A 22582-nucleotide genomic window follows, 5' to 3' on the forward strand; every position below is an offset into this window, starting at 1 on the left:
ATGCAGTGTTCTTCAGCATGAAAAACACATGGGAAATAATTTAGGAAGTTTATGTGATCTATCAGTTTATGTGATAAACTCTACAGGAACAAGACTGAACTTTGTAATCAAACTTGCCATACGACACACCGATAAGTGAGCACTTTCCTCAAACTAGTCACTATGAATCACTAATATTTTGCTTTTGCTCAGGACTTTTTTTTTTTTTTTTTTTTTGCTCAGGACATTTTTAAACTATTTTGAGTTTGCTTATGAGTCACAAAGGAATATCAGCATAATTATTTTATAGCCAGTTTCAATTTTAAACACAAAAGTTAATATTTAATCACTACTCCCCAACTTAGTGATCTGCTGTGCCTCAAAATGATTACTGATTATTTTCCATTATCAAATGTAGCTTTATAGGACAAGGATTTCCTAGTCCAATGATGACAACGTCCAACAAGGACACATGAATGACATATGTACTGAAGCCAATATCAAAGAAATTCCTAAAGCTATAACGGGCAGTAAGTGATACTAATAAAGACAGTCTCACAGGATGTTTATTTGGAATACAGTGATACTCATCTAGCTAACTCTATATTGATATTGAATGACATATTAATCACTTTATTCTACGTATTATATATGGAGCTCAATAGCCCTATTAAATATATATAAATGTAATTTATACACAAAATCTGTAAATAATATGTATATACTAAGCAGACCAGGCTCACAATCTTTCTGTCTACCTCAGTATCTGCTATCCTCCTGGGTAAATTCAGGGGCATTTAGAACAAACCATCAATATCTTTATTCATCACCTTTAGCCATCTTCTTCCAATGACTTTTGCTTCTCCACTTCACTTATTCTCATGAACACAACCTAAATCTTATCACTCCAGACTGCTCCACCTCCAAAATTACTAATATAAATATCTACTCTGTTCACAGTCCACCACTCTTCTAGCCTGCCTGCTCCCATCTAAAATACTCTCTAACCTAACTGGTGTCTCTAGTACTTCCCACTGTGTTCTTTCATAACCTAACCCATTTGTCACAGCTCTTTCCATCATTTTCACTACCCATTACCCTGGCCAAAGCCACCATCATTTCTTAACCAGGCTATTGTGATTAGCTCCCAGTGGGTCTCTCTGCTACTATCTCTCTCATCTATTCTCTGTCTAGTAATTACAGTAATCCTTTTAATTTATAAGTCATGTAATGGCACTCTTTTGTTCAATACTATCTAATAAAATACTTTTAGAATGAAAGTCAAAATGTTTACCAGGACTTTTAAGAGCATTGATGATCTGGTGTCTTATTGCCTCTTTGGCCTCATTTCTTTACCTTTTTCCCTTGCTCAATGTAATTCAACCATACTAGCCTTCTCAGCTCTGCTCAAACAGACAAGTATGCTCCCAACTCAGGACTTTGTACTCCTCTTCTCCTCTTGTATGGAATGTTCTTATCTCTTCTTGCTCCTTCCTTCAAGTCTCTGCTCAAATGTCCCCACATCAATGAAGCATTTGACCATCCTATTTAAATGAGTAAATGACATTTTCCTATCTTACCATTACTTCTCCCTTTCCTTTTTTTTCTCCACAGAATCTATCACCATCTGACATGCTAGTTTCTTAATTATTTATTGACTATTATTTATTGTATCTTCATTAGAATATAAGCTTCATAAAGGCAGAGACTTTGGTCAATTGCTTACTGATGTATTCCTTGTGCTAGAATAATGCTGTGCAAATAGCAGGCACTTAGTAATTATTTAGATTTAATAAATTCAGCTTAGATTACAAGGTGGATTATTTAAACCATATTTAAGCCACCAAATTTTGTGTATGTAAATATCCAGATGTTTAAAGTAATTCCTGAGTAAATATGAGGGAAATACTTTACTAAGTCTTGGATTTAGATCCTCTTATGAAGAGAGAATCTAGAATTGTTCTGAAGCTAGAGAAATTATGCTACAGCTGTTAGATGTCACTTGAAAGATAAGTTTCTCCTAACCTAGTTATTTAGAAATACAGATTTGACTTTCCAGTTTGGCAAAATAAACATGCTTCTATTATGTTCCTTCCTTGTAGCCTACTAACACCAAAAATAATGAAAAAGAGAAAAGAAAGTTGCACCTTAAGCAAAAAATGGCCATAACCATAAAGAACCAACCATGAAGACTACGTGCCAAATGCAGCAGACTGTGTATTAAATGCCAGGAGCCGGGGATCCCTGGGTGGCGCAGCGGTTTGGCGCCTGCCTTTGACCCAGGGCGCGATCCTGGAGACCCGGGATCGAATCCCACGTCAGGCTCCCGGTGCATGGAGCCTGTTTCTCCCTCTGCCTGTGTCTCTGCCTCTCTCTCTCTCTCTCTGTGACTATCATAAATAAATAAAAATTAAAAAAAAAAATGCCAGGAGCCAACATGTACATTCTTAGACCTTCAGGAGACTATAGATTTCTCCAAATGTCATACTCCAAAGAGGTCTATCTAAAATTCCTTTGATTAAAGTAATGAGATCTAGTGGATATGCCCAAATCATTGCAGAATCTGCAAAAACCTTAAAGGGAACTTAGTTCACCCCCAGAGAATAAGAAAGTGGACTCAAAGGAAGAGTCTTATAGATGAATCTTTTTTCTTAATTTTTGCCTTGGCCCCCAGTAGAGGCCTGTCTGGAAATGAGGCTGATGAATGCATTGTACAAGCCATGATTAATTTTGCAGCACTGGCCACAGTTAACTGAGTAGAAATAGACATTAGGCTACTCCGCTGAGAGCTTATTACAAAAAGGTTTCACTGAAGAGCCACACCAACTTCCTGCTTGCACCAAAAAAGGATAGTAAAAATCTAAAGTGTAGCTTAAATTAAATCCATCTTCTTTTAAAAACCTTTCATCATTCTCCCATTCTTGTAATTATTAACTCCATAGTTAAGCTGTATACTGGTTTCCTCTGGTATGCAGCTCTTGTGCTACTTCCTTTGGTCTGGTCAGAAATGTCTGATCACACTACACAAAGAATACATAATGTAAAACATATTCTTCTCCTGGAAGATTTTCTGTTTCCCTGTTCACTTCCTCTCCCCAACAACGTGTTGAAATCTCATTTTTCATAAAGCCACTTAAATATTCCACTCTTTCATAAAACTTCCACCTAAAAAAAACTCATTTTCAAAAAACATATCTGAATAGACGCTTAAATACTAAAATCACACTTTTCCATCCATTGAAAGTACAATCATATTCAATTCTTGTCTTTCCAAAGACAAGAAGGATACTTAATATAGTCATAATAAAAGACATATAATAGTGAAATAACAGTAAGAAATGTCTAGAAGCAGTGACTCTTCTGTCATGAGTAATATATCTGATTGTCAACTTTATTTTTATGCATTTGACTCTGTTTTCCTTCCATTATCAAGACTGATACCCTTTCAGGTAGAGAGAAGTAAGATAATATCATAAAAGTGATGTGAAACTGATGATTTCTTTTCAAGCTATAATTTATTGAAAATTTGCTACTTTTATTCATTTAATCATAACAAAAACCAGCTAAATTAATTAGTGATAGTTTTCATCTATTTTACAGATGAGGAAACTAAGGTTGAAGGAGAAATTGAATAATTTGCCCAGGGTCACACAAACTGAAATTCTAACCCATTTTGTGTTATTCTAGATTAGAGTTTTAAAGTCTGTGGCCTTAGCTTATTGATAAATATATCTACTGAAGTATCCTGGACCAGATCATTTCAAAGTATGCCAAGGTCTTCATCAATTACTCTTCATCCTGTATTATCACCCTTGCCCCAATTTAATACTTTATATTTCTAAACTATTTAACTGGCTTTAAAATACTTTCACAAGCATTAATGGTTTGAATCCCACAATAAATCTATAGAATATTTGCAATCTTAAATAACAGGAAAGGGAAACAGATATTAAAAATTACCCAGTCATATTGCTGAGTAGTCAGGTTACAAATATAGGCGTTCTTACTCTATTTTCATTGCTTTTTCTAGAACTGTTCTTTAGAAGTATCTAGTATTTTTTCTTAAAATAAGGCAGACATGAAATACTCTGTGAACTATCATGTTTTTAAATTTATTCAATTATTTTGAAAATACTCATTAACATTGCTTTCATATTATGTACAAATTGTGATCAGGGACATTATTTTCAGTAAAATGAATAGAGTCCATCTACTGAATTCAGGGTATTTTCAATGCCAGGCATTGAGTTCCATAGCTTGACAAACATGAGGCCTAAAATGACATTGCTTCTATGATCATATCAAAGATTGCTTACTGTATCAAATGTATGGGAAGGAGTGGTGAGAAGGAAATATGAATAAGTGAAGTGGGTTCAAATTATGCAAACTCTTGTTTGTCTTGCTAAGATTTGGATTTTATAATATAGGGATAGGTGAAGAAAACTCACTGAAGAATTCTGAGATGGGAAGTGTCATGATTGAATCTGCATAATGAAGAATAACTCAGGCAGAAGAGGGAAGTGGGAGAAGACCAGAGTCAGGAAAACAAATAAGAAGGCTATTGTAATAGTCTCAGATTACTCAATCCACAAATCTGGATGATCATTAAAATTACAAAGGATGCCTTTTAAAATGCAGGTTTTGGGGTCCTACAATTGTTGCAGGATTTTTTTCCTCCATGGGTGCCTGCAGTTCTTGGTCATGTCACTTGGAAGAATGAAGAGGCAGACCAGGCTGAGCAGTGGGCAGCAAAGCAAGGTTTATTGAATGAAATAAGGTTCCCAAAGAAGGAGGGACTTGAGAGAGTTGCCATGGGAGTTTCCAAGTATGGGTTTTTTTTTTTTTTTTTTTATGATAGTCACAGAGAGAGGCAGAGACACAGGCGGAGGGAGAAGCAGGCTCCATGCACCGGGAGCCTGATGTGGGATTCGATCCCGGGTCTCCAGGATCACGCCCTGGGCCAAAGGCAGGCGCCAAACCGCTGCGCCACCCAGGGATCCCCAAGTATGGGGTTTTTTATGGGCTTTTTAGCAGGCTATTTTAATCAATTAACCCTCCCTGCACCTGTTATTCAATCAGGTTTTTGTTGCCTATCTATCATGTGGGAAAAAGTGGAGGGCTCCTTCCAGGGTGGTGTAAAATCCTTTAAACGTGATTTGTTCTTAGGGCAGGGCTCCCTTCCCGCTGCCTGCCTTCCAACTACCCTTTATCATGATGAGTTTCTGACTCTAGGGCTAGGTCACCACATGATTGTGATAATAAGCCATGTGTAGAATTTTCTTGCCTGGAGAGGCTATGAGGAAGTAGTAGTGAGAGAGAAGAGATTGGAGAGATATTTAGGCAGAAATAACAGGTTTTAGTGATTGTTGGATACCAACCTGGAGCAATTGTGCGGATGGGTGGGCCATTCATTAAGACAAGTGGAGCATTAGATCTTAAAGGACAAGAAAAATTGATGAGATAATCCATGGGGCATACAGGTACAAGTGACCCCGAGGCAGTTTGATACATATGTATAACTAAAAAGGATGGTAGTATATACCATTGTGATTCATCCATCCCTTAGAGCTGTGGAAGGGACCCATCTGACCTTGGCACTTCGCTGCAAGCCCAGATAAAGTGGGTTTTTTTGTTTGAAGCAAGGAAGAAGAGGGAAATGGCTGCACACACACACACACACACACACAGACATACACACATCATTCTGTTTGGTCTATATATTCAGCCATCCAATATTTCACTTGCAAATGTGCTAAGTATATACTCATTTAAGTCAATGATTAAAATACTGAAAATAACACAAACAGATGTAGAGACCTGCCCTGAAGTAAATGCCAATCCACAATCAAAGTCCTTCATCCTGGTCCAAATGAAACTAAACTTAGATTTGTCTGAACCCCAAATCTCCATACAGTCCATGAGCATATTGTGAGAAGTTTCATTCAATCTTTTATGGCTTTGTTCCCTACATTGGGGTATACTGAGGTATGTCAGTGGATACATTTAGTACTTCTTCCCCTTAAAAGCCCTTTTCTATACTGAGATATAGAAAGTAATTAGATATATAGTAGTTATACAGTAGTTTCCATGAGCTTAAGCTTATTCTCAGCATAATTTATATGTCTGTTATTCATGCATACTTATCTCTTGTTTTGTGCTGGTTTCTTGTATACATCCTTCTAAAAGCTGAGCTCATGCGAATGATCAGAATAAGAACTTGTTTTTTTCAGTTCCCTTCCATTTTTCCAATTTTTCACTATGTCATTGATTTCATTGTGACCCTCCCATTTCCTTTCTAATTACCTTCCTTTTTGGTTTGTATCTAATATTTCTATCATTTTAAGGAATTAAAAAGATCTGCATTCTAAACAATATCCAAGTTTACATACCTACCTGTGGCTAGTATGTTCTTTACTTTTATGGACCCTAAAATGGTACCAGCGTATTCCATTAAAATAATTTTTGTAGCCTCCATTTCATCCTTACTACATCCAGAGCATCATTCCCTTGTAGTATAATCTACCATCTGAGATGAGACTATTAGCAAGATCAGGAAAGAATGCACCAACTATTTTGCTTTAGTAGAATGATGCTTCCACAGTATAGAAATGTAGTTTCCAACCATGATCTTTATCTGCCTCTAGGCCAGATATGAAACTTGCATTAGGACAGTAGCAGTCATATTCTTTATCTACCTAAGATAACAGTATTTGACTCCCATAGTACTATTAGTTTGTGTGTTTTATCTTGTATGCTCATGCTAAGTTCTCCACCAGACTTAAACCTAGTAGCTCAATGATTTCCAAGCAGGGACTCCTTCCATATAATACCAAGTGTTATTTTATTTGCATAGCATATAACCTTCTCTTGTCATATTCTCATTAATACCTGTATCTCAGCAAGTTTGTCTGGCCTAGATCATATTTTTCTATTTTCATTATATTTTAGGCTTATCTTATTAGCTTTAATTAAAAAATAGAAGTGTTTAAAAGTATTGATCAGAGATACAGCTGAAACAAAGTCAATTACTTTTTAATATTTTAAATAGAGACCTTTGCAAAGTACTATAGGAACCAAAGGAACAAATTTAAGATAGATTTTTTTTTCTATTAAAAAATTGTTTTTAATTTTTTGGTAGCAAAACTGGTGTATTTTTCCCCATATTTCCTCTTGTGAATCACTGACACATTTTCTCAGCTACTGTATTGTCTCCAACTTAAGTTATACTTTCATCTCATTTTATCATTCTATCTGTGCATTATTCTTCCCTTACCTCAAATTCTAGTTTAGAGTTCTCTTTATCAGTTTGGCAAGATTCCAGATAAATGCATTCGTCTCAGATGTACTATATTCCTTATAGGGAGTCTGTTGTATTAACAACATAAGCCTTGGCTAAGAAAACCTATATTTTGGTCTTCTTTTGATTTTTGGAAGGGTGCTAGTTGACACTCATTACCTTTTATTTCTTCTTCAAAGTCATGATTTTTACTGGAAGAAGAGATGAAAATACCCCTTCAATGACCAAACCAAGTGCTTAGGTTTTATCATTCATTGCCATACAAATCAATGAGTATACTGCAGTCTGTAAATGTGTTAAGTCTCAGGAAACCTAAGGGAACCTCTCATATCTATTCCATCATGATTTGCCTCAATATAAATGAGAAAGAAATAAAATGCCTTCCCTGGAAGATTTGATTTGGTTTATCCTCAGACTCTTTTTAGAGACCTACATGTATTTCCCTAATGTGTAAAGGATATGTTATATAAATTATCAGCCAATTAAAATAAAAGGTAGAGATCATATTATCAAGGATTCCTTTATAGCTTATAAAAATATTATCCTTTACTGATGATAGTTGCCAGGAACTACATATGTGGGACTTAAAACCTGAGGTTGAACTTGAAAGTGTCCCAGACACAAGAGAGAAAAAAAGATGCAATGATACTATCCTCAGGAATTTGCAATCTACTCAGTAAGCAAGCACTCCTGAACACAGCCATAAGCACATATCCTTGCTGTAACACCAGGTTTCTATAGAAATCGACCAGAGCAGTGGGCTAGGTAAGTGATTTTGAGATGATTTTAACAGCAACAAGGAAACATCAATTCACAATTATCCTCCAATCTTAGAAGAATATAGATCAGTTAAATACTTGATACAGAGAACATGTTCATAAACAGAATTCAACAAGCACAGGAATAATACTCTATATCCATGACATTTTTATGGTAAAGAATGATTTAAATAAAATATCTTCCATTCAAAATATAATACTGAAGATTAAATGCCAAAGTTACTTACTTTTACTATGATAAGCCTAGCCAGGTTTTCATATCTCTGGTTATCATTTTCTGTATGCTCTACTTCAAACAGAGTATTATAATTTTCTAGTAATTTAGCCATTATCTTGTTGCAGATGTCTTGTTCTTTCATGCCTTCAAGCCCAGGTGGCACACTAGAAATAAGGGGGAGAAATGACATGAATTATTTTGTAAAAACAAAAAATGCCAGCACAGCTGACTCAGGAATACATTTTGACATCTCCTATATGACTGATCAGCCTTCCTATAAGGACACACGCAATTTTCAACAAGCTCTATGGTGACGCACGATGTTGCCAGCACAAATTCTGTTCAATAGCTTGTGATGAATATGAAAAGGACATGTTGTTCAGGAAGGAGGTATAGATTAACATGGGTGTCATAATGCTTTGTATGTATTAGAAATTGCTATGCATAAGGTAACATATAAGAACAAAAGTGTTAAAAATCAAATGTTATAACAAAAAGAAAGACTGTGACAGAAACTATAGAATGTTTGCCACAGAAATAATAGCAACACAATCTTTATTGAAGGTCTTCTTAGATAATGCATAAAAAGTATAAAACTTAAAGAAAAATTTAAATATTTCCAGAAAAAAAAATACTGATTACTGTTAAAGCTGAGTGATGTGTAAATGGAAGATTTATTATACTATGTACTACTCTCTCTTCTTTTGGGTAAGTTAAAAAAATTTCCATAATGAAAAAAAAATGTGAAAAAGATCTTCTGAATACAGAAGACACCATAAATAAGGTAGAAACACAAGCTATAGATTAGACATGATTATCTCTTCAGTAACATGGACAATTGACAGGATTGGCAGTTAGACTACGCAAAGAATTCCTACTAGTCAAAAAGGAAAGAAATTAAAAAAGACAAAGGACAAGAGCTGAAAAACTCATAGAAGAAAACATCAATATAGTTGAACATCAATAATCTTATAGTGCAAAAATCTTTAACCTCATTGAATAACCAGTGAGAATATTAAGAAAGCCACACTGAGATGTTAGTATCCATCTAGATTAGTTTCCTGTGGCTGCTATAACAAATTATCACCAGCTGTTGCTTAAAAGAACAGAAATTTATTCTTTTACAGTTCTGGAGGCCAGCAGAGTGCACTAGCTGGTAACATTCCTTGGCTGTGACTATTGTTTCAATTTTCAATCAAGGCCAGCATCTTAAAACTCTGCTCCATCTTCACATGGCCTTCTCTGTGTGTTGAGTCTACAAATAATCTCACTCTTATGGTCAATTAATCTATGGCAAAGAAGCCAAGAACATAACATGGGGGAAAGACAGTCTCTTTAATAAATGATGTTGGGAAGACTGAATAGCTATACGCAAAAGAATTAAACTGGAACTCATACCTCACACCATACACAAAATCAACTTAAAATGGATTAAAGATTTGAATATAAGACTTGAATCCATAAAATTCCTATAATATAAATATTACGTAAGCTGCAAAAATGTGCTGCCTTTCATTAAGAATGATGAATGACTCAAAGAGCAGAACCAAAAACACAAGAGGGTGAAGTTGAAAACCATGGAGAAATATTTCCAGAACTTGAAACCTAGTCAAGAGATTCCCAAAATTTGCCAAACTGGATATCAAACTGCCATTACGTAAATCAGGAAATAAAAGAAATTAAAAAGTACATAAAAATAAGTGAAAATAAAAATGCAATTGTTCAAAATCTTTGGGATGCAACAAAATTATTCAAAGAGGGAAGTTTATAGCAATATAGGCCTATCTTAACAAGCAAGCAAAATCTCAAACAACCTAGCCTTACACCTAAAGGTGTTAAAAAAGAACAACAAACAACACCTAAAACCAGCAGAAGAAAGAAAATAATAAAGATTAGAGCAGAAATAAATGAAATAGAAACTTTAAAAACCCAATATAACAGATCAATGAAACAAGGATCTTTGAAAAGATCAACAGAATTGATAAAACTCTAGCCAAAAGTATCCAAAAAAGAAAGAGAGAGGCAGGGAGGGAGGGAGAGAAAGAAAGAGAGAGAGAGAACTCACAAAAATCACAAATTAAAGTGGAGAAATAACTGATACCACAGAAATACAAATGATTGTTAGAGATATTATGAAAAAGTATATGCTAACAAATAAGAAAACCTGGATAGAAAGAAAAAGAAAGAAAAAATGGATAAATTCCTAGAAACCTACAACTTACCAAAACTGAAGAAGAAATAAAAATTTGAACTGATTACCATAAAAGAAGTTGAAATAGTAATCAAAAAATTCCCAACAAAAAAAAGCTTAGGACCACAGAGATTCACAGGAAAATTCTACCTAATATTTAAAGAACAGTTAATACCTATCTTCTCAAACTATTCCAAAAAACAGAAAGGAAGGAAAACTTCCAAATTCATTTTATGAGACCAGCATAACCTTGAGCCAGATAAAGACACCATAAAAAAAGAGAACTACAAGCTTATCTCTCTCATGAACATAGATGCAAAAATCCTCAACAAAATACTAGCAAAGCAAATCGAACAGTACATTAAAAAAAATTCTTTTTGACTTAGTGGGATTATTCCTGGGTTTCAAGGGTGGTTTGATATTCACAAATCAATCAGTTTGATACAACACATCAATATGAGATAGGATAAGAACCATATGGTACTTTCAATAGATGTAGAAAAGCATTTGACAAGGTACAATGCCCACTCATGACAAAAACCCTCAACAAAGCAGGGGACATAATGCAACATAATTAAAAAACATAATAAAGTCCATATATGAAAACTCATAGTACTTTTGAATGTGGTGCTTGGCAGGCTCAGTCAGTGAAGCATGCAATGCTTGATCTCAGGATCATGGTAAAGCTCCACGGTGGGGATGTAGATTACATTAAAAAAGAAAAAAAGAGAGACTTCTGAAAAACCCAATGCAAACATCATCCTCATTGAAAGCGTTTCCTTTCAAGGTCAGGAACAAGACAAGGAAGTTCACTTTCACCACTTTTATTCAACATAGTACTGGAAGTCCTAGCCATACCAATCAGACAACAAAAAGAAATAAAATGCATGTAAATTGGTAAGAAAGAAATAAAACTTTCACTATTTGCAGATAACATTATACTATATAAAGAAAACCCAAAAGATTCCACCAAAAAACTGCTAGAACTGATAGACGAATTCAGTAAAGTCACAGGACATATCAATGCATAGAGATCTGTTGCATTTCTATGCGCCAATAATGAAACAGCAGGAACTAAGAAAACAATCCCATTTATAATTGCACCCAAAATAATAAGATACCCAGGTATAAACCTAACCAAAGAGGTAAATGACCTGTACTTTGAAAACTATAAACACTGATGAAACAGACTGAAGAGGACACAAAGAAAAGGAAAGATGTTCCATGTCATGGATTGGAAGAATATTGTTAAAATGTATATAATTTCCCAAACAATCTGCACATTTAATGCAATACCTAACAAAATGCAATAGCATTTTTCACAGAATTAGAAAAAAAAATCCTAAAATTTGTATGGAACCACGGACGACCCCAAATAGCCAAAGCAACATTGAAAAAAGAAAAGCGAAGCAATTCCATACTTCAAGTTATATTGCAAAGTTGTAGTAATCAAAATAGTATGGTACTGGCATAAAAAACAGACACATAGATGAATGGGCCAGCATAGTAAACCCAGAAATGAACCCGATTACACAGTCAATTAATCTTTGACAAAACAGTAAAGAACATCCAAATGGGGAAAAGACAGTCTCCTCAACAAATGGTGTTACGAAAAATGGACAGCAACATGAAAAGGAATGAATCTGGACGACTTTCTTACAGCATACAGAAAAATAAACTCAAAATGGGTTAAGACCTAAATGTCTATCAAGGATAAATAAAGAAGATGTGGGATACACACACACAGGAATATTATTCAGCCATGAAAAGGAAGAAAATCCTGCACTTTGTAACAACATGGATGACCTTGAATGCCAAATGAAATAAGTGAGAGAAAGAAAAATAACATAAAATCTCATGTATATGTGTAATCTAAAACAAACAACAAAAACAAAACAAAAGAAAACAAGAAAACTGAACGGATAGGGCACCTGGGTGGCTCAGTGGTTGAATGTTTGCCTTTGGCTCAGGTCGTGATCCTGGAGTCCTGGGATCAAGTCCCACATCAGGCTCCTGCCAGGGAACCTGCTTTTTCCTTCTGCCTATGTCTCTGCCTCTCTGTGCTTCTCATGTATGAATGAATGAATGAATGAATGAATGAAGAAAGAAAGAAAGAAAGAAAGAAAGAAAGAAAGAAAGAAAGAAAAAACCCTGAACTGATAGTTACAGGGAACAAATTGCTGGTTGCCAGAGATTAGGGGAAGGATGAGCAAAGTGAGTGAAGGTAGTTTAAAGGTACAAACTCCGAGTTATTAAATAAATTTTCTGAGGATGTAACATACAGTATGATGACTATAGTTAATAATACTGTATTGTATATTTGAAAGTTACTAATAGAAAATCTTAAAAGTTCTCATTACAAGAAAAAAAGTTTATAAGTATGTGTAGTGATGTTAACTTAGACTTACTACGGTCACCATTTTACAACATACTGATGATCGTGTTGTACACCTAAAACTAACAATGTCAATTTTATCTAAATAAAAAAATACAGATATGTGAAAAATGTAAAAAAATATGTATTACTTTGTGTTTTGGGGCAAAAATTATATAAAGATATAATTTTGTGACATCAATAATTGAAAGAGGTGGGGAAGGAGCTATAAAAGAGCACAGTTTTTCTTTTGTTTTGTTTTTAAAATAATCTCTATGTTCAACAGGGCTCAAATTCACAATCCTGAGATCAAGAGTTGCATGCTCTACTGACTGAGCCAGTCAGGAACCTTGGGGCAGAGTTTTTGTATGTTATTGAAGTAAAGCTGGTACTTATTCAAATTAGAGTGCTATAAGTTTAGGATGTTAGATGTAAGCCTCATGGCAACCACAAAGAACATACCTACAGAATGTACACAAAAGAAAATGAGAAAGGAATTTAAACATTATACTACAAAAAATTTTAACTAAACACAAAAGAAAATAGTAATGAAGTAAATGAAGGACAAAAAAGCTGTAAAGGCCATAGAAAATGCATAGCACAATGATACAAGTCCCTCCTTATCAGTAATTACTTTAAATATAAATGGATTAAACTCTCCAAAAGAGAAGAGACTGGCAGAATGAATTAAAACACATAACCCAATTATATTCTGTCTACAAGAGATTCACTTGAGATCCAAATCTACAAACAGGTTAAAAGTAAAAGGATGGGAAAAAATAATACATGCATATTGTAAGTGAAAGAAAGCAGAGGTGTCTATAATAATATTATACATAATAAACTTAAAATTAAAAAAGGTTAAAAGAGACAAAGAAACCCATTATATATTAATAAAGTTTCAACACAACAAGAAAATATAACAGCTATAAACACTTACACAGCTAATGACAGAATCACCAAAATATATGAAGAAAAAATGGACAGAATTTAAGGGAGAAATAAACAGTTCTACAATAGTTCATGAATTCAATACCCTACTCCCCAAAATGGATAGAACACCAGACAGAAGAAACAGAGGATTTAAAAAAACAACAAACTAGATCTACTGGACACACACACAATATTTTACCTGACAACAACCAGAGTGAACACTTTTCTCAAGTGTACATGTGGCATTTTCCAGGATATACCATATGTTAGACTACAAATTAAATCTCAAAATATTTAAAAAGATATTCATTTTACAAAGTAACTTCTCAGACCACAATGGGATAAAGTTACAAATAATAACATCAAGAAAACTGAAAAATCCACAAAATTGTGGAATTATGTTTAGGCAATCAATGGAACAAAAACTGTATTTTAATGAAAATTAGAAAATATTTAGAGATGAATGAAAATGAAAACACAACAAAATAAAAATTTATGGGATGTAGCAAAACAGAGCCTAAGGAGGAAATTTATAGTTCAAACACACTAGAAAACAAGAAAGATCTCAAAGAAAAACCTAACTTTACAACTTAAAGAACTAGCTCCACAAAGCTAGCAGGAGAGAAAGAGTAAAGACTAGAGCAGAGATAAATGAAACAGAAAAACAGTAGAGAAATATCAATGAAATCAAAAGTTGGTTCTTTGAGAAGATAAACAAACTTGACAAACTTTTAACTGGATGAATTTTAAAAAGAGCAAGGGGTGCTCAAATTGTTAAAATCTGAAATTAATGTGGGGACAATACTACTGACTCTATAGAAATGAAAAAGAATTATGAGAGTATACTATGATATTTGCACATCAACAAACTGGATAATCCAAGTGAAATGGACTGATTACTAGAAGCACTAAACCTACCAAGACAGAATCATGAAGATAAAGAAAATCTGAATAGACCTATTGATAGTAAGAAGACTGAATCAGTAATCAAAAATTTCCCCTGCAAAAATGCTCTGGACTTGATGGCTTCATTGGTAAATTCTACCAAATGCTTAAACTAATATTAGTATTTCTCAAACATTTCCAGAAAACTGAGGAGAAAACATTTCTTAACTAATCCTGTGAAACCAACATGACTTTATGTCAAAGCCAGACAAATGCATTTCTATAAACAATAAATAATATGAAAAGGAAATGACATAACTATGCCATTAGTATCAAAAGGAATCAAACACTTAGGATTATATTTAACCAAGGATGTGGAATACTTATAAAATGGAAACTACAAAATGCTGATGAAAGAAGTTAAAAAAACAAATAAATGGAAATACATCTCATGTTCATGGATTGGAAGACTTAATATTGTTAAAATACGAATATTACACAAAGCAACCTACAGATTCTATGCAATTGCTATCAAAATTCCAACAGCATTTTTTGCAGAAATAGAAAAGCCCGTCCTAAAATTCACATGGAACCTCAAGTGATCTCGAATAGCCAAAACAAACTCAATAAAGGGAACCAAAAATAGAAGACTCCCATTTACTAATTTCAACACTTACTACAGAGCTATAGTAATCAAAGTAGTGAGGTATTGGCATGAAGGCAGATATAAATACTAATGGAATACAATAGAGAGCCCAGTAATGAATCTTTGCTTATATGGTCAAATGAGATTTGCCAAGGATGTTAACACCACTGAATTAAAAATGGACTATCTTTCAACAAATAGTACTGCAAAAACTGGATATTCACATGCAAAAGAATGAAGTTGACCCACTACCTAGTATCATATATAAAAATTAATTCAAAATGGACCCAGAATCTAAAACTATAAAACACTTGTAAAAACACATAAAGCAAAAACTTCATGACATTGAATTTGGCAGATTTCTCAGCTGTAACACGTAAAACATAGGCTACAAAAGAAAAGCAGACAAATTAGACTTCATGAAAATTTTAAAAATTTTGTGCATCAAGACACTATCTATAGGGTAAATACGTAACCCACAGAATGAGAGAAAATATCTATAAATCACATATTTGATAAGGAACTAATATCTAGGTTATATAAAGAGAACTCCTGGGCAGCCAGGGTGGCTCGGCGGTTCAGTGCCTCCTTCAGCCCAGGGTGTGATCCTGCAGTCCCAGGATTGAGTCCCACATCAGGGTCCCTGTGAGGAGCCTGCTTCTCTCTCTGCCTGTGTCTCTGCCTCTCTCTCTCTCTCTCATGAATAAATAAATAAATCTTTAAAAAAATCTGATTTAAAAATTGGCAAAAGAGGGACACCTGGGTGGCTCAGCAGTTGGACGCCTGCCTTCCGCTCGGGTCGTGAACCTGGGATCTGAGATCGAGTCCCGCGTTGGGCTCCCTGCAAGGAGCCTGCTTCTCCCTCTGCCTGTGTCTCTGCCCCTTTCTCTCAGTCTGTGTCTCTCATGAATAAATAAATAAATCTTTTTAAAAAAATTGGCAAAAGACTTGAATAGACATTTCTCCAAAGGAGATACACAAATAGCCAAAAAGCACAGGAAAAAATGCTCAGCATCACTCATCATCAGGAAAATACAAATAAAAATTACAATGAGATATCACCTCACATCCACTAGAATGGTTACTACCAAAAAATTAGAACACAAGTATTGGTGAGGATGTAGAGAAACTGGAACCCTTGTGCCCTGTTGGTGTGAATACAAAATGGTATAGCCACTATGGAAAAAAGTATGGCAATTCCTCGACAAATTAAAAACAGAATTACTATATTATCTACAAATTCCACTTCTGGAATATGCTGAACTGAAAGCATGGTCTGGAAGAACAATTATATACTCACATTCATAATAGCATTATTCCCAACAACTAAAATGTGGAAGCAACCCATATATTAATGGATAAATAAACAAAATGTGGTATATACACACAATGGAAAATTATTGAGCCCTAGAAATGAAAGAAAATTCTGCAATATGCTACAACATGAGTAAACATTGAGGGCATTATTTTATATAAATAGGTAAGCCATAAAAAGACATACTGCATGACTCCATTTACATGAGGTACTTGAAGTAGTCAAAACCACAAAGACAAAGTATAATGGCGGTTGGTAGGGGTTAGGGTCAGAGTGAAAAGTTACTATTTAATGAATATAGAGTTTCAGTCTCATAAGATGAAAAAAGTTTTGGGCATGGATGTTGGTGATGGTTGCACAACAGTGTTAATGTGTTTAATATCACTGAAGTGTTCACTTAAAACTGATTATGATGGTAAGTTTTATGTCACATGTATTTCACCACAATAAAAAACATTTACCCAAAAAAATGAAATGCATCTACTACCTCTACATTGCACATAAGGCAACTGAAAACACCGACATCTGGTTACCATGACTCCTCAGTTATGACTGCTTGGTGAAAGGCAGATAAAATGATAAAACAAGATTTGCAATAATCATATTCACATTAACAACAAGTTAAAGCTGTGCATTAGGAGCATAACAGCATTTAACAAAAATAAGATTGTTAATTCTTCTTCAATAGAACCTTATTCCCTTTATTATACGAAGTCTACATCTATGTTTTACAAGACTTTTTTAGAGAGAGCGAGAGGGGGAAGGGGCAGAGGGAGAAGGAAAAAGAGAATCTTCAAGCAGACTCGTTGGTGAACGTGGAGCCTAATCCCAGGACCCTGAGATCATGACCTGAGCTGAAACCAAGAGTCAGCCACTTAACCAACTGAGCTACCCAGGTGCCTCTGAAGTCTAGACCTATAAAGTTTAAAAGAAACTTTAAAAGAATTATTTTAAAAATAAGCCATATTATAACTTGTCCTATTAAATAAATTTGAAGTTTACACTAGAGCTGATTTTACTTACCTATGTGTTCTGAAGACACTTTCATAAACATCATGCCAAAAGTCTGATGTGGTATTTAGTATAAAATTTTCAGTCCTGTGAATGTGATTGTCACTCATATTCAAGGGTCATATACATCAGGTGGGACGATGGATGAAGACTATTGCTCAAAGCAATGGGAGTGATACTGCCCCTTCCCGGGGCGGGGCAAACAGTTCTTAGAATGGGTGAAAAGAAACTTACTCTTTGTAATACATAGAGTAGGATATATACAGTACACACAGAGATATACAGCATATTCCTGATGTTAAAATTTAATTGGAGGATAGGGGAGATGTGATTAGGAAAAGAAAAAAATCTAAAAAGGCTCCTTAGGGAAACGAAAATGAAAAAAAAGATTGAGAAACCCGCTTTTACTCCCTGCTCCAGTAAGTTACTACGAAAGTTTAATACTGGCTTTGAATATAGGATCCACTTGGAAGGGGTGTCTGGGTGGCTTAGTCAGTTAAGTTCTGCTGTCAACTTGGGTCACGATCCTGGAGTCCCAGAATCAAGCCTCACTTTGGGCTTAGCAGGGTGTCTATTTCTCCCTCTGCTCCTCACTCCACTCCTGCTTGCTCACTCTCTCCTTCAAATAAATAAATAAAATCTTTTTAAAAAAAAACAGGATCCACTTGGAAATGAGTGAACAATGATGAGAAGGGTGGGGCTCTTGGTGCAAAGGACCAGGTGGAAGGGTCAAGGGAAGCATTTGAGATCCTGAGTTAGAAAATAAGGGTTAATTTCCCAGAGTTAGAAGTTTCTCACGTACACCTGAAACTAATATTATAGTGTATGTTAACTGGAATTTAAATTAAAGCAATTAAAAAAGAGATAAATAATAATAATAATAAAAGGGTTCTGGACCTGGCTCCACTACTTAAAGCTGCTTAACTGAACCCTCATTTCTTCCTTTATAAAATGGACATGTTGGTAATATTGATGTTGTAAAGACCTTTTGAGAATTTTTAAAAGCTATGTGAAAAATACTTTTCAAAACTATGGGGCCATAAAATAGTTGTTACCAGGGACTGGGGTGGGGGTAGGGGTGGCCTAAAAGGGACACAAGCAACTGTTTGGAATGATGAAAATGGTCTGTATCTTAACTGTGGTGGTGGTAATGAATTCCGTCAAAACTCATAACACTACACCCAAATGGATGCATTCTATACCATGCAAATTGTGTCTCAAGAAATCCAACTTCCTTAAGGGGCACCTGGTGGCTCAGTTGTTGAGCATCCCGGGGTGCTGGGATCACTTCCACATCAGGCTCCCAGTGGGGAGCCTGCTTCTCCCTCTGCCTCTGTCTCTGTGTGTGTATATATACATACACACACACATATACATATATACATATATACACATACACATATATAATATATATATAATCTTTAAAAGATTATGTCTATATTATCTTAAAAAAAAAAAGAAATCCAACTTCAAAAAGTACCTTACAAAAAATAAACAATCAAATCAATGTTTTTTCATTATGCAGAGTAAGTGTTGATTTTCATAGTAATACTGTTGGTTTACACTGAACTTGGAATTGGCTAAAATTCTCTAGTATTTTTGGAGGAATTGCTATTAAACTAGGTCTTTCTGGTCATGATCCCTCACTATAAATACCTAATTCTCCATCTATTTTTTCCACTTATGATAGAATGAAAATAAACATTTGTATAGTCTTCTTTAACATTTTATTTCTAATCTTTGTTTTTAATCAACATATCATTCTTCTCACCTTTGTTTCATTGATTACATAAATCAATGAATGCATAAATATATGCATAAATCTTCTGTCTTAATCCAAGCCATTAATAAGTAGGGTAAGTGTGATGAGATACTTCATTTGTAACCTCTCTTTGGACTCTCATCATTTGATTCATCAATACCCGTAGAATCTGAGTGTTCACCCAGGCCTGAATGTACCCAATTGCATTATCACTAGATCACAATTGCCTCATCTTGTCTACACACATTCTCCGCAAATATGTCATTATTATTTTGCAGTTAAAAGTACTGACATGCTGGGACATTCCCTCTTATGCAGTTCTTTGCAAAAGAAAAAAACTACTATTGAAAGCCATCACTGGAGGCCAAATTTAATAACCATTTTAAAAGGTGTAAAAGTCTCCCAATGTACTGTCCTACCTATGAGTCTACTGCAATTGACTTATACATTGATATATTTGTTTTTTTTTTTTTTACATTGATATATTTGAATGAATATTTAATGGAAATGAAAAGCTGGAAGATTTTTTTTAAAGATAACATTCAATAATAAAGCTTCTAACGTTTCTTAGAATTGAGGTGAGGCAGTGGAAACAAAAATTTCCAGAATTGTTTTTGTACCTGGCCCCACCCTTGGCAATGTTTCCTTCTTAAGAACTGCTGATGTTCATGTTTCCAGGTATTCAATTTATATTATGTATGTCGACTTCCATTTTTTTTTTCCTTCTCATTGCCACCTATAATCAACGAGTCATTTCTAGTCAGAAGCAGTAATAGGGCATAAAATTTCCTAAATGAAAGTTTAGACTATTACACCAACAATTACCCAACCATGTGTATCTACAGATCAATATTTCAGATAAAAAGGAAAATCTTACATGAACTGCTTAAATACTTCCAAATATCCAGATGTTTGACATTAAGTTACCAATTGTTTGGATGGATAAGTAATTTTTGGAAACTTTATACTGGATAACTAGATATATTTCAATCTATGTTAGATATGTAGATACATGGTTTCAACCATAATAGTGAACAAATAATAACTGATTATTATTAAGGATAGTTGATATTTAACCTACATTACTAAAAATAAGATAGAAGTTGATATACTTAAGCACATGAAGATTGAAGTGTTGTTATGGTCTTTTTCAGTAGTTCTCCAAAGACTTGCTTTGCTACATATTATAATTATGTCTTTAAATGTCTCATAGAAAAGCTGTCAATAGTATAGAAGCAAGGAGAACACTGAGATAGAGGTAAAGGGGTGAATTGGGTGTTCTAAATCACTACCAGAATTAAAAGAGTAACAGTATCACAGTGTCTTAAAGATAAATAACCATTCATCTGAAACGGTCACAATTAGAAAAGGTCTAGCAGATTCTGGGTGAAGAGGAGTGCCCTGATTTAAAATCTGCCTCAAATTTTCCATGACTCCCACTTTTATTCAAGGATATGGCTGATATTAAAGCAGATTAACAGTGGTGGGTTAAAACTCTATTAAAATCTTGTTAACTTGTAACACCCAGAAGCAGCCAGGCTATCTTTGGAGTTTCAGATAATCTGCATTAGACAAAAAAGCTAAAACATGACAAGAACTGACACATAGAAGGGAGTGGGTTGATGTACAGAGGTGTAAGCCCTTTGCTGGTTGCTGTGCTATGCTGCAGACCGAAAGAACAATGGGTTCAAGACCGGAGTGACTGTGCTCCTGTGATGCTTCTGCTGGTTATTAGACTTGTCATCTGGGCCCCTCTTTTTCAACATCAGCACCTAAATGACACCTGGATCTTCTCCATTTCTGTAATTCTATTTTTCTCAAAAAAGTACACTGATGCACTCATGAGAATGTAGACTACTGGTAACTAGTGACTAAATAGAGAGAAGGTGATTGTATATGCACAAGTTCTACCACCTTTAACAAAATGTAAGAATTTTGTAGAAACTCAACTTTAGTACAATCTCTCATTTTAAAGCATGAGGTGAAAAAATCTCACTTTACATTTAAAGACAATTTCAGGGCCTTAACTGTAAGAAACTTTTCAAAGTCATTGGTTACAGGGAGTATTAGTCTTAGTCCTGGGCTTGCTTAGGAGTTTTATCCCGACCAAAAGTGATTAAGATCATGCTGTTAGCAGTTTGAATGTCTCAAGTAGTTTCTAGTGTTATTTTTCATCATTTTCTCCTGGCTTTAGGCATCTGATGATATAACAGTACATTTTCTACTTCATAGCTTTGACTCATGATGTTCTTTGCTCTCGTGTAAAGTCTTCCTTCTTCACTTAGTTAAGTCTAATTATTTTCCAAAGTTCAATGAAGTTATGACCCCTCATCCCATCAGAATTAATTGCTGCCTCTTTATTCACACAGAATTCATTTAATTTTCTAGCATAGCATTTATTAGATTCTGCTTTGGTCATAATCTTCTTTAGAGGTATTTCTCTCCATTACACTGTATCTTTAAGGGCAGAGTCTAATTTGTCTTAAATCTCCAACAGAGCCTAGTACTATACGTGACTTACAAAAACTAAAAAAAAAAAAAAAAAAATGTGTATTCTTAGAAGCAGAATTTATCTTTCTAGATCCTTTTCAATTGAACTAAAAAGTTACTTGCCACTTTGAGTTATAATATGGGTAAGTTCTAGGGATCTGACGTATGGTGATAATAAAAAAATACTATATATTTCAAAGTTGCTAAAAAATAGATCTAAAGTGTTCTCAACCCAAAAAAGAAATGAAAATTATGTGACATGATGAAAGTGTAGCTAATGCTATGGTGGTAATCTTTCACAATAGAGTATATCAAATCAATACACTGTATACCTTAAATTTTCAATGTTATGTGCTAATTATAGCTCAATGAAGCTGGGAAAAAGTAAGTTCCTAATGGCACCAAAAAATGTAAATTTCCTCTTTGTATATAAACAGACCACATGTTTGTGCTGTATAACATATAGTGTAAAGAATGCTCGTTGCTCTTACTATTTGTATCAGAATAAATAGTACATATGACACATTTCATCTCTAATGGGAAGAAATACACCCCCCAAATTAACAAGTTATAGGCAAAACCACCCATCTTTGATCTAAATGCTTGAGAAGGAACAACAGAAATGTTTCCAAATGAACTAAAAAAACATTGGCAAGGCTTTTGACAAAATCGATACCAAGAAACACATGGTCTTCACCAAGAG

At 34.5% G+C, this 22582-nt stretch overlaps 1 protein-coding gene across 3 annotated transcripts in view; it reads right to left on the bottom strand.

Annotated features, from left to right (window-relative positions):
- Positions 1–22582, bottom strand: part of FAM13A (family with sequence similarity 13 member A) — a 350236-nt gene that overhangs the window by 199342 nt on the left and 128312 nt on the right. For all 3 annotated transcript variants that reach the window (XM_041760046.1, XM_041760045.1, XM_041760047.1), the window contains one exon: positions 8283–8436. In XM_041760046.1, coding sequence (XP_041615980.1) covers positions 8283–8436 — 154 coding nt within the window. The remainder of the gene's footprint in view (positions 1–8282; positions 8437–22582) is intronic.

Source organism: Vulpes lagopus, chromosome 6, assembly GCF_018345385.1.
Source record: "Vulpes lagopus strain Blue_001 chromosome 6, ASM1834538v1, whole genome shotgun sequence".
In the NCBI taxonomy this organism is placed as follows: Eukaryota; Metazoa; Chordata; class Mammalia; order Carnivora; family Canidae; genus Vulpes; species Vulpes lagopus.